At 36.6% G+C, this 13,746-nt stretch overlaps 1 protein-coding gene across 2 annotated transcripts in view; it reads right to left on the bottom strand.

Annotated features, from left to right (window-relative positions):
• Positions 1–13,746, bottom strand: part of RELCH (RAB11 binding and LisH domain, coiled-coil and HEAT repeat containing) — a 75,419-nt gene that overhangs the window by 47,788 nt on the left and 13,885 nt on the right. For both annotated transcript variants that reach the window (XM_080579275.1, XM_080579274.1), the window contains exons 2-5: positions 10,992–11,081; positions 2,877–2,948; positions 2,711–2,766; positions 2,484–2,597 (exon numbers count right to left, since the gene is read on the bottom strand). In XM_080579275.1, coding sequence (XP_080435401.1) covers positions 2,484–2,597; positions 2,711–2,766; positions 2,877–2,948; positions 10,992–11,081 — 332 coding nt within the window. The remainder of the gene's footprint in view (positions 1–2,483; positions 2,598–2,710; positions 2,767–2,876; positions 2,949–10,991; positions 11,082–13,746) is intronic.

Here is a 13,746-nt window from a genome sequence, read left to right as displayed (position 1 = left end):
TAGAGATGAAGGTTCGAATTGTAGGAAAAAAACCTAGGGGATTAGTTAGAGAGAGAACTGGTTGAAATTCGCATAGAAAAATATTTAATTCTACTAGAAATATTCCAGTGTTGTGCTACATATATATTGAATGTTGATGACATCACTTTCTTTACCCAGTAAGAGTTATTATGTAACTAGAACCTTCCCAAAAGAGATATAAAACTGATCATCTTAAGAAAAATGCATTAAAGCACAGCTATGTTATGAAATACCTAAGATAAGACCTTATTACAAAGAGACTGGATTCAGCGTCACAGTGTGATTAAATATACACATAAATATACGCTCAGGAGATGACAAAGAATGAGTATAATTAATCATCCCACACAAATCAACTATTTAAGGCCACGTGCTGGAGGACGGCGTTGCAAAGCTCATGGAAGCCCTGCAGTGCGGGGCTGTCTTCCTGAGCCTGCAGGACAGCAGGGCCATGCTGCAGCTGCAAGGGGAGGCCAGGCACGCTACCCTTCATCTCTTCAAGTTTTCTGTTGCTGAGGTGAGGACCCAGCTCCAAGTGCTGATGTCTGGCTTGGTGACTTGCATCAAGAACCTAGAGGAATGTCTCGAAGATCTGTGTGTGGTTGTGCAACAGGGCAAGGGGAGAAAGGAGATCAGCCTCCATCTGCTGCCGTGGTATCATCTCTCTCCCACCAAAGGTTTCCCCAAGTGAGCTGGTTCAGAGAACCACGTGAGGTGGCAGTTAAGAAGCTACGTTTTCACTCTTTGTCCCACACTTCTCTTCATAAGCTCTAGCCAGATTGGCCAGGAGAGATGCAAATGTGTGGGCTGGGCAGCAGAGGTGCTACTTCTCTTTTCCTGCTTGGGCTGGCCTGTTCCCAAAGCTGGCCAGGGCCTTCCCAGACCACCTTGGGCAGAAGAGATCCTGCATGGGACTAGAGAAAGCAGCACTGTGACAGTGTGCAGGAGCACAACTTTGCCCCCCCATGGATGACACCACACCTTCATCTGTGTGTGTGGAAGTTACCTTACGGAGGCAAGTTGCCTTTACTGTGAGGGTGACAGAGCACTGGAACAGGTTGCTGTGGAGTCTCCTTCTCTGGAGATATTCAAAACCCTACTGGATGTGATCCTGTACCACATGCTGTATGTGACCCTGCTTGGCAGGGGGGTTGGACCAGATAATCTCCAGAGGTCCCTTCCAGCCTCAGCCATTCTGTGATTCTGTGACAAAGTCATGTTCAAGATTTTATGACATCCAGATCCTTGAGTTTAACTGGAAGGACGTCCATCAGAATACAGAGAAGTGTAGAAGTACATATAACTCATAGTATAATTAAACAGTTGTAACAAAAAGTTGAAACAAAATGTATGCTTAACTTTAGTTTCAAGAAATAAGTTATTAGTGTTACTATGGCTAACTACTGGAAGCAGCTAGTTATTTGTTGCTCTAAGAACAAAGCAAAGCTATGCAATTAAGTATTATCTTAAGAATGATTACAATATTATATATATTTATTATTAAAATAGTATACGTAAGTTTGATATTAAATATATACAAAAGCCAGCAATGTGCACTTGCAGCAAATAAGCCTAACATATTCTGGACTGCACTAGGCAAAGTGTTGCCAGCAGGTCAAAGGAGGTGATTCCCTCCATTCAGCACTAGTGAGGCCACACTAGAAGTGCCATATGTGAAGTGTGGTGCCCAGTTCTGGGTTCCCCAGTACAAAGGAGACATGCGCATACCGGAGAGACGGTAAGGGCCACAAAGATGATGAAGGGATTGGAGTACCTCTCCTATGAGGAAAGGCTGAGAGAGCTGGGACTGTTCAGCTTGGGCAAGAGAAAAGTCAGGGGGATCTCACCGATGTGTATAAACACCTGACGGGAGGCTGCAAAGCAGATGGAGCCAGGCTCTTCTCAGTGGTGCCCAGTGACAGGACAAGAGTCAATGGGCACAAGTTGAAATGCAGGAGGTGCCATCTGAACAACAGGAAACACTATTTTACTGTGAGGGTGAATGAGTACTGGCACAGATTGACCAGAGAGGTTGTGGAGTCTCCATCCTTGGAAATCTTCAAAAGCCATCTAGACACAATCCTGGACAATCCACTCTACGCCAGCCCTGCTTGAGCAGGGAGCTGGACCAGATTAATTCCAGAGGTCCCTTCCAACCTCAGCCACACTCTGATATTAAGTATTTGACTTTCTAGATATGTAAGCTGAATAGTGAAATACAAATTGAGATAGTTTTCATCATCTTGTTTTGGTTCCTTTACAGAAAGCAAGCATTCTAGTTTCCTTCCTACAAATTCTGAGGATATACTCCTCTAAATGCTGTGTTTTCAGGTGATGCTTTATTTATGAAAATGCTAACATACTTAACTCTTAGAATACTCATCTTAACATTACTTACGTTCACTACAAAATCCGAATATGGGAAGCGGACATGTAAAAAAAAAAAGCACATAAGACCTTACCTGATCATGGTTTTCATCTGAAAATGTTATTGACGTAAGCTTGTAACTATTCTTCAATAAAAATTCATTAACTAGGAAGTTTAGAGCTCTTTTCTCAAGAGGTCTGATTGGCTCCTAGAAAAAAAAAGAAAACAATACACTACTTCTGTGGTTCACTCTCCTGCCATCTACTGAAGGCATGTCTGGATTAATGTCCATGCAAAGCCCAGTTATCACCAACCACCTACCTGAATTTCAGGACTTGATTTATAATTTTTTCGTTCCTGCAAAGGAACTTCATTTTCTGGGGAGGAAAAAAAGAAGTAACTAAATTTTACTCTTTCAGAGAGGATGAGCTCAGCTACTTCTACATTGTTCAAAGTAGAGACTTAAGAAAAGGTTTATGTACACCACCTGCAGCCTGAGTCAGGTTGGCTCGGAGGGCCTGTATGGTCTCCTTGGCTTTCCGTAGTTCAAATTCCAGGACTGGACAGGGATTTGGATTAAACACACACAGGCATCCAACCAAGGCAAGGGAAACAAAAAATAAAATATAAAAAGCAAGGATGGGTGTGAAAAAAAATATACAGTTCGTATTAAACAGAAAGCATGCAATCTTTATGGAACTTATGAACACATGCAGCAGAGTTGGTCTGAAAGCAAACTGGTGAACATTTTCCATAGTTCCATTGGCCTTAAGTTAGCTATATCAAAATTTCAAGCTGTCTGACAAGGACTCGCTGTAGGGTGTTTTGTTTTTGTTTTTAATTTTGTATATTAATTGGATTTTTTTTTTTTTTAATTTCTCCCCCAGTTACAGTCGGTTGATACTGTTAAGCATTTTGATTTCTAGGTGGTGGGGGACTACACGGGTGATCAGAGGACAGATCTAAAAAAAGCAAATACATGCTGGTGGCAGTGTTAGCTGTTTCCATGTAGCAATGCTGAAACCTTAATATAAATGTACTGTCCCACCAAGTATACTTTTTTTTTTTTTGAAAATGCACTTATATACTGAAATTTTACTACCTCAAATGGCAGAATTTGAAACATAGTTCATACTCTTACTAAAAACCCATCTCTTTTTAAAACCTTTTTGTTTTACTATACATTTTCAGGAGTCACAGAATAATTTCTGTTAATTAAATGTATTGAAGGGAATTCAAAACCTAAAGAGATGCACAAGACAAAAAAGCAAAATATGCAGTTCTCTCAATATTTACAGAGAAGCTTACAAAAAAAAAGTATTTGATCCATTATTCTTAAAAGTTTCTGGTGAGCCTTGATCATGCAACACTTTCAATCATCTAAGGTTATTTTAGAGACTCCAAAATACAAAATTCTAGCTGCCACTTCCACCTGCCCTCACTTCCATTACTGTTATGAATTTCTCACATTCCATTATTTCCTCTAAAAAGGGCCAGGAGTGCTTTGTTTGCACTAGAATCTCATGTGTTTTAATTTTAAACCACATCTACACTGCGGTGTCCAATTATAAAGCCTTGTACTTTTGCAAGAAACACAGTACATGCCTTTTTAATAGCCAGTTAGAGCATCTGAAGGAGCCTATTTAGGGAATTGCTAGATGATTTCCATTAATTCCCAGATTACTTTAATTACACTTAAATAAACAGTTATGATAAATAATGAGTCTTGTACTTAAATATACAAGATAAGCACAAAACAGCTACCATACCAAAGTGTTAAGCTGCTTGAAACTATTCTAACAGTTACTTAATTTTGATTCCCACACAAAACTAGAAGTGTTGCAGTTGCTTTTAACAAGAATATATTTGAGTGACTTTTAATCATTCCTGGAAATAATTTACCATGGCATTTTGAAATACTTGCAGAGGACAGTACATGGCAGAAACGCTGAATTGGCTCTTGTTTGTAAGAAATGTTACTGAAGACTACAAAAGGTGGTTTCCTTTTTGGAACATCTGTGACTAAGAATTTTTGGATCACTAAGAATTTTTTGCATGCATGGAAAAAAAGATTCACTCAGTTTGCATTTATCCATAAAAACTGAAGGAGTAACTACGGTACACCACGTTTGCTACATGAAAGGAACTTGTTTGATGCACAGAATTTTACTGCAGCGATATAAAAGCGCAACTGAGGATACAATGAATAAAATGTATAAAATCTCTCTAGTAGTCAGCAATGCTGATCTGCAAATACTTCTGTGCAACAAAGTTAGAAAATGCTCTTGTAGTAAGGTATCTGATCATTTTAGTACTTCCTTACATTTGATTTACTAATTGACAGTTACGATTCTAAGTTGAAAGCTACTAATTTTTTAGTTTTTGAAAATAGTAAAGAATTCAAATTAATTAGTTCTTCTGATGGAAATGACTTTGTGTTAACATTTTATTCTCTGAAATTTTTTTAAATGACCAGAACAGTTGCAGATCAGGAGTGCCCTGCACTAGAATGATATAAATAATAATAAAAAAAATGTTAGAAAAACAACACAAACTAGAAAAACTCAGGAATCTCATCAAGGAAAATAGGAATAAGACATGACTGAAGGCGTAGAAAGCCAAAAAACTCATGTCAGACAAACCCATGTCAGACGGCAAGAATTAATTTTTTAGTTAACTGTGACAATGCTGAAAATTCTTAGAAGCCATTAGGACTTCCCCTATTCAACCTTAAAAGATTACTCTGCTGCATGTTTCTCTTTATACAGTAGAAGATTCGGAACATAACATATTTGTGAAGAACTCACTTCAAAGCCTGTCACAACAGTTATACAATTCCACTACAAAACAGGATTGCTATAGTTGTACCTCATTTCCTTGTCTTAGCAATGTAATCATTATAATTGCCACTGTACAAACCTCAGTGTACCCAGAAGTCAACACACTTGGCTTTTATCCAAAGAAGCTTGTTTCCAAGTTTTTATTTATTTTTTGTAAAGTTACAATCTCAATAAAATTTAATTATGATTAGAAGCTCTATTTTAGAACTTATTCTGAAATACAATCTTCTGCCAAAACACATGACGATTTTTAATTCAATGTCTATACTAGTGAAATCATTTGTTGATGATCTGAGATTCTCTTCTTAAATAAAAATGCAACCCCCTATCCCCTTTCTTTCTAACCTTTTAGAAGTACTGACTTCTTTTAAAAGAAATGAGCTGGTCTCTCTCTTCCCCCTCTCCTCCTGTTGCAATGCTTGCATACCTTTGCAAACTTAACCCTTTAAAAACACTGATAAAGTCTGCTGAAGTTTAACTTCATGCTTGACTGAATTCATAACGTGTAACTAATTACAGTACTTGGTGAAAGGAGTTCACACTCCTTAAGAATGATGCATAGAAGAGCTTTATTGCAGACAGCCTAGGAAAGGAAAGAACTGAATTGATTCTCTTCTCTTCATCAGAAAAGCAGAGAGCAGAAACTGGGAGCTATGAGGTTGGTTAATCCTCCTGTAAGAGTGCATTCCGGATTTAAGTGGCTGTCTTACTTTTCCTTTTTAAAGAACTCAAATCACTACACCTGCTATTCTGAAAAATATTACTTAGCCCTACTTAAGAGTTGAATTTTCAAGCAAGCAACTAAGGATTAGACCAAGAATTAAGTGCTTCAGTTTTCATGTAGCTAATCTAACACTTAAAAAAATAAGTGCATATGAGTAATGGGTGGCTTGTCTGCTCAGCTTAGAAATTTAAAAATGACTTATTTTCAAGGATCTTATTCTATTCATTTACTTAATGACTTCAGAAGTTGTTGAACCATGGATTCATGGTTACATGAACATTAGTTATAAAGAACAACTTGTGGTTTGTGATATTGAACGATTTGAGACGTACGTGAACAGCACTCTTGTTGGGCAAAGGCAAAAAAGCTGAAGGAATAAACAGTATTTCTAAAATTTTTCAGTATTTACTTCTGTTTACATGGTGTGTTTTTTTTAACCCAATTACACATGAATTCTGAATTCTACATTAGAATTATCTTGTCAGACTTTTGCAAACTTCAGTACGAAATACTTCTGACAACACTCGGAATCTAGTTTGACGCTGTGAAGACATTGACGGCATTCCAACATTTTCATTTGAAGTAGACCTCCTCTGAAGCACAGTATCAAGGGCCCCTGTGCTTTACCTAGCTTTCTCTGAATTTGGACTTACTGTTAGAAGTTTTACTGTTGTTCAATTTCCTCCATCAATTCAAAACTATTCCAGAGGTCCTAAATTAAGCCCTCTAAAACGTGTATGACATCCCATTACATTCAATGGATTTGTGCCTACATCTTGTGTCAATGAGAAAAAATTGGTTGTCAGTGAAGCTAGTATCACAGTACACTTCAAGACCTGATGTTTCCTAATTTCCACTTCCCAGATACAAGTCCTAAGAAGAAGTGACCATATTTACTGTCAGCATGAAACATTTCAGGACATAAAACAGGTAGAACCAAAAGGCAAAGTTGTACTAGAGATGGCTATCAAGCTACAAAAATTATGATCATTCAGAGACTTGAGTGCAAGTTAACAGAGAACTTGTTATCATTCTAAGACTGGGAAGCCAACACTTAACTCATTCGCCTCATTAATGTGTCCAAGTTAACAGGACAAGACCAACTACAGAGAAGATCTGATAGAGCAGCCTGATCTTTAGATTCAACCCTTGGAGACTACCAACCTTGAAAGAAATTAAGGAGATGCACAACTGCTAAACAGGGCATAAGACAGAAAATGAGAAGACAGGAACTGGTCCATTTCCACTATGAACAAATTGAACACACAATGGTAGCAAGTGACTACAGACAAGTAGCAGCAAGTCTTACAGACTCCTATTGTGGGCTTTTGTTGTGATTTTTTTTATTTTGTTTTTGTCAATTTTTTCATTTCTGAATTGTGTTCAATATTATTTATTTTTTTAAAAAGGGCTGTACAAAAAGCAGAAACATAAGTCTAGATAACATGAAATCTTCAAAAATAAGTGAGTTTTTGAACTTCTCTTCTCTCCAAGTCCTGACAGTGACAATATTTTATTGCGCTAATCAAAAGATACACATTTTAGCCAGAAATTTACACAGAAAAAAAACAAAGAACACAAATGACTGAAATGGAATTTGATGATTTTTCATTTTATTATCACTGAAATAACAGCATCACATTTCTAAAATTATCAGAACACTAGACGTCAAAGGTAGGTTAGCAATGCTTAATACTTTAAATTACAGAAAGTAGAGTTTTTAGATCACAAATATACATGTGCAGTCAGGCTAAGATGTGGCAGAAGATTCAGTTCAGAATGTCAGATAACCTCTTTACACTGAATACTGGAGGGTATTTGATTTCAAGTTAGGAATTTTTATAGAACAACCAGAGAACAGAAGACCTATTTGGAGGAGGTTTACTAAGCCTAATAAAGCCTTCAGTACTGACCTTATCTTAGTAAGAACTGCTTCAGTACTTAGTCTTATAGAACAAGTTGTTTTTACCTAGTACATTGCAAGATCTAACAATGCATAAATTTTTTGAAACTTTGTGTATTATGAATGCATTATCCAATTAGTTACACAGCACTCTAAATCTATATTAAGATCAGGTAAATGAGAAAGAAAATAGATGTTTTCTGTCCGATTAGTTCTGCAGTGTTGATCCACACCCTGATGGGTCTTTGTGACTTGCATCTGTTCAGACAAGCTGATGATAAGAGACTCACTTCGCTTCCTTTGATCAGATTCTCCAAATGACAAGTTCACACCAACTCTTCAGAATATTTTTGCTTCTAGGCTTTTTAACTTCAGATGGAATGAGGTGGACTAACAGATTTGAAACACTGAAATCCATTTTTACCAAGACTCTGTCTAGTTATTTCCAATATATATATATTTTTTGACAGGTAAAAGAAGTCTGGCAGCTAAGTCTAACACCATCCATCAGGGCAAAAACAGAAACATGAAGGCTTTGGACAGTATACGCAGATATTTTTGATTTGGTGCTTTCCAATACAAAAAAGTATTTGTATGGGATATGTTATAACTTCATTTTTCAAGTTCCTCTGACTCAGGATTCATGTCTTTTAAATGACTGATATGACTTTTATCCTTCATTTGACATTTGACTAGGAAATTGATAATAGAAATCATGGACTGTGTCCAAATGGTTAAAAAAAACCACAAAGATAACAGCATGAGAAATGCATATAAAAAAAAGAAACTACTCAAATCTAACTTTGAGAATTATCAAAAGAACACATGACTATCCGATCATGGCCTCCAGCTTTTGCAATACATTACGATTTTACCTCCTATGGATCAAAGCTCTTTGCTAAGAAGAAAGAATATGAGAAGAAATAAGCAGAATGGACTACTTACATTTCAAAGCACATTTGCAGCTAAGGACAACTTCAAAAATAGAAGTTATTAGCCAGATTTTGTTCAAAGGAGGAGATGGATATAGAAAGGTTTTGAAATCTCTACTGAAATATTTTTAATGTGCATATTAAAAAATTTCAGTGTTCTGAAGGCACTTCCATGCAAGTCAATTTACTGCTTGGAGGCTGCATACAGAATTGATGCATGAGATTGTAAGCAATTATAATTGAACAGAAATAGGATGTTCTAAAAAACTTCCAAGTTTTCACTAACATCCAGAAATCCTATCTAGTATTGCTTTCTTTGGTAAAGTTCTTACATCAGTTTTTAACAACTCATGGAAAAATCTCTCTAAAGGAACACAGAAATGCTATGTAAATATCCTGCCAAATAATTTGCTTGTCTATTACATTAAAGTAGCCAATTAATATACCATAGTCTTCAAAAATCTCTATTTTAGTACATAATAAATTACATTTAATATTTCGTTTTAGGATATATTGATTTCATGCTGGAAACAATCAATATTTGGTAATTAATGTTCCATCGGAAGATGAAAGGTTTTACTAGATGTCAATTCTGCCTGGTCCTCACTTTCCACAAGCACCTCTAATCCAAGTCAGTTATCAAACGCAGCTCCAAGCAAAGATCAAGCCAGTTCTTTCAGTAATACTATTGCCAAGAAAGATTGTGGCATAATGACCACACAGACACCTTGTCGACCCCCATGGCTACACTCCCACAAAAGATTACCTAGAAAGATTACGTACATACTGGAATAATCTACCAAGATGATGAAAAAAAACAGGGAAACGCCTGCTTCTGCACTGTATTACAGAACATGATTCAGAAACACCTGGGTTCCTTAAAGACGTTTTGTTTAGAACAGCAACTGCGTATTTTTAGATTTTTCGCTCCTTGAAACTGACAATATACATCGCAAAAGACAAGAATTCAATCATTGTAAGAATCTGACAGTTTTCACGTAAATCAAAGAACAATAATTACCTATAGATTCAGAACAGAACACCAAAATACATGAGTCTTCATATTTGAGAATTTCACTATTCCTCTACCTCAGCAACAAAGGTCACATAAGAAAAATGACGGTTTCCCGACATCTTTGTTTCTTTTCTGTGGTTCAACACTGGTTGCTATTTCAGACTAATAGAGAGAGGAAATTTCATAACGAAGAACCTTTATAGAATTATGTTTAAGCATCCTCTTCTGTATTTTTGTACTTGCCAGTGTTTCTGCTGGGATAAAGCATGGTGGATAAAGCAGAGATAGTGATATGGAGCAGAGGTATGACAGCTTGCATCACTTCAGGTTTCATAAAGCTAAAAAATGTGAACAAAGGTCACAGCATGGACAATTTTCGGGTGGTTATGATGTTAAGCAGCATTATTTGACAGGAAGAAAAATAAGCAGCATGTTTTAGAGAGATTTTATGATTTTCTCTGGAGAAGCTGTGAATAGCTTAATATCTGGATCTTAGAAAAAAGCATGGATTATAGTAACATAGCTCACATGCAAAAGAGACTACTATAAAAATTTCAGATGTAAAAGAAAAATGTTCTCTGCCTTTGATAGTTGAAAATCCTGAAATTAAAATTCCACAGCCTTAATTTCAGTACTACATGAAGCAAAAAGACCTGTCACTTTGAAAAAATCTTATAGGATCCAGAAATCAAATGGGAAGAGAAGAAAAGCACTACAATTAAGATTTGTAGCAAAAATGACTTGTGGAACTGAGAAACCCCAAATGTTGTGTTTTTTTTTTTTTTTAAAGCATGTTTGATCTAAACATGCACTATGTTTAACCAGATGATTCACTGCAGATCTGTACATCAGAAAGCTGTTACCTAGCTCGTAGTCACAGACTACTACATGGAACACATTGTGTTTCAGCTAAATATTAGAAGGCAGTAGGTTTCTAATGTCAGAAACTGTGTCCAAGTTTCAAGAATATTGCTTGTTTAAGTCATATAGAAATACACCTGCCTGAAAATTTACAATAATTATAGTAGAAACGTCTGAAATCTGATGCATTGTTAAGTGACTAGTTAAACCACCACAGTGTGAAGTCTAGTCATCTTCAGGAATGTTCATTTAAATACACTGCTGCTACAAACAGCAAGGCAAATTGTGAAGTCAACTTCCTATTATTCCTAAATCATAAGAACTTACCTGCTACTCTTTCGTCTGTTTCCCTATTGCCATCATCAGAGTATCTTGCAAAATCTAGGGAATCAAGAGTACTGATGCTTCCAGCGCGATCTTAAGAAAAAAACAGAAAAGAAAAGACATCTTAAAAAGTCCTGAAGAGTTGATTAGCTTTAATGAAGAAAGTCAAAACATCTTATTTCAGATACTATTAATAAAAGGCTACACGTGCTGCATGACTGAAATTTCACTATGTTTTCCAAAAAGTCTGTCTCTAAGCAGGTATAAATAACCAGGATCAGAGTACATCACTAAGTTTTTTAAAATACAGCACTACACCAAGATCAGTGAACAGGCGCTACAACAGATTCCCTTTCCCCACTCCCCAAAAGACAGCCCTTCCGCCCTCCAGACAGTATGTCAAGAACAGCATATAGTAGCTCCTTCCCTTTTCCACAAGGGCCACAGACCTCTTCTTGGACTTAAATGAGTACACATAAGAAACCATGCAGATACAAACTCCTTTGTAACAAGCTGCAAGCAGTTCTGTTCCCCTTTTTAGTATTTTAAGTCACATTAACATAGCCAAACACTTTACAGTACTTCTTTTACTTCACTGTATTTTAATTTATTATATTTTCTATTTACTCAGCATTATCTCCTGACTCTAACCATTAACTCCAGTACAAACTCACTTAATACAACATTTACTAATGAATGCATTATCTAGCAAAATTAAAGCAAAACAAGCACAGTTCTTGGTACTGCAGTCATAATACTCATGTTCTAGAATTTATTTTTTAGATCATTCAAGAAATTTAGAAACTAGCATAAGGTTTTGATATGACCACTAACTTTTCCATTTCAGCAAAAGAAATGCATACTATCTTGAGAATTTCAAGTCCGTTGAAGTACACATTCACCTTTTTGTTAGAAAAAAACGTGCAATGAAATAGCTCAAACAGTGACAGAACCCAAAATAAATAGAATACATTCCTAACACAATTGAACATGCAAAATTATATTAAGTAATCTAAATCTTTCTCCTCCTTTGGAAATTAATTTCTATGTAGCTCTGCAGACATCATTTTAATTACATTAGAATTGTTGTCACTTTAACAAAGAACAAATTCCACATGGCTGTCAAAAATTGCAACTCTCAGAGGGAAGAAAAGCAATTTCATCACTTCTTTGTCACATTCTGTCACGACTAACACTATTGAAAGTATTTAAATCTAAAAGATTTATTCTGCATTGTGTCAGAAATTAAAGAATCTATTATACAGACTGATTGAAAACGTTATGCTTATCTGGAAAACTTCTGAGAATAACAAGTTTGCTAGTTCAAGCAGAGGTATTCTGCTCCAAACTACAGTGCACGGCAATCCTCATTTGTCTATTTGCATCAAGGACGTGGTAGTGTACACTGTATGTATAATAGTATCTAACCACGTTTTTTTTTGCCACAACTATGCTTTGCTACCCAGGCGAAGAAATAGATTGTTCCTCCTGAATACATCCCATTTGGTATTTAGTTTTAAAACTCACTGTTCATTTGCAGGTTCTGATCTTTCTGCAGTTTTTCCAGACGCTAACCTGATTTAAGAATTTCGTTTAGGCTGCTTCACAGTGCTTAGCATCATGAATTTTGAACGCGCGGAGAGAAAGTCTTCTCATCTGACTTTTCTGAACGCCTAACACTGTTTGGAAAGCGCTGCTGCAATTTATTTCGTTTGGGGCTGCACGTTTTCTCAGTTCAGTTTTTTGAAATCAAATTCAAGACTCAAGTTGAACAAAGAAACAGCATACAAATAAAGATCTCAATGCAAAAATGATGTTTAAGGAAAGTGACCCAGTCTCAGATATAGCGCCACTGTGGCAAAGCACAGCTCAATTTTCAATTTCTCTTACAAAGCAGGTAACATCAAAGAAGCAATTCCCAAACTTTCAGGTAAAGTCAATCACATCAGAATTATCCAAGCATCCAAAGCTGGACGCAACAAAACCTTGTTCACATGACTGGCAGCATATTTCAGAGGCAAAGGCTTCCCCAAAACTCGTAAATCAAACCCAGCCACAAAACACAAACTTATTTGCCAAAGCAACAGCCAGAGGCTTCTTGAAAAAGCAGTTGCCTAGAAAACAGCATGGTGTCATCTATGTCAGGTGTCATCCTGTATCAGCATGTATTCAATGGAGGCTATTTAAGATTGTACCAGCAGCTGTAAATCAAACAGTTCCCCGCCACTGAACACGCACCAGTTTTACAATGTTAATAGTACTTGCATAAACCAAATAAAACCATACACTCTGGCGATTTTAACGTCCATAAACTGCCTTAAGCATCATCTGCACGCACACCAGCAATTTGTGGGCTTAAAATTTGTACATTCACTGTTTAGACTTCTCATCGCCATCACAGTATTCATAACAGCAAACATCTGACACTCATATATACAGGTTGGTATACGAATCTCCCTCACATATAACTTTCCTTCTCAAAAACATAATTAAGCTTGGTGCTATCATTACTAAACCAAGTCAATCTTTGTACTTGAAGAACGCGGAGATAACGGGCTTCTATCTGTAGATACGGTTTCCAATGACAAATGACTTTACGTATCATTGTGGTGAAACCTGAAACTACACTAAGGAGTGTGTAGTAGGCCACCCAAAAACATGATGTAGGAAAAGGAACATTAGCAGTATACACACACAGGCTGCACAGGACTTGCTCAATTCAGTGTCCCTCTAGGTAATACACACTGCAGATGTTGGG

Source organism: Anser brachyrhynchus (assembly GCF_964034855.1).
Source record: "Anser brachyrhynchus genome assembly, chromosome: 2".
NCBI lineage: Eukaryota > Metazoa > Chordata > Aves > Anseriformes > Anatidae > Anser > Anser brachyrhynchus.
The sequence above is the reverse complement of the archived record's forward strand: the minus strand, read 5'-3'. Positions and strand labels throughout refer to the sequence as shown.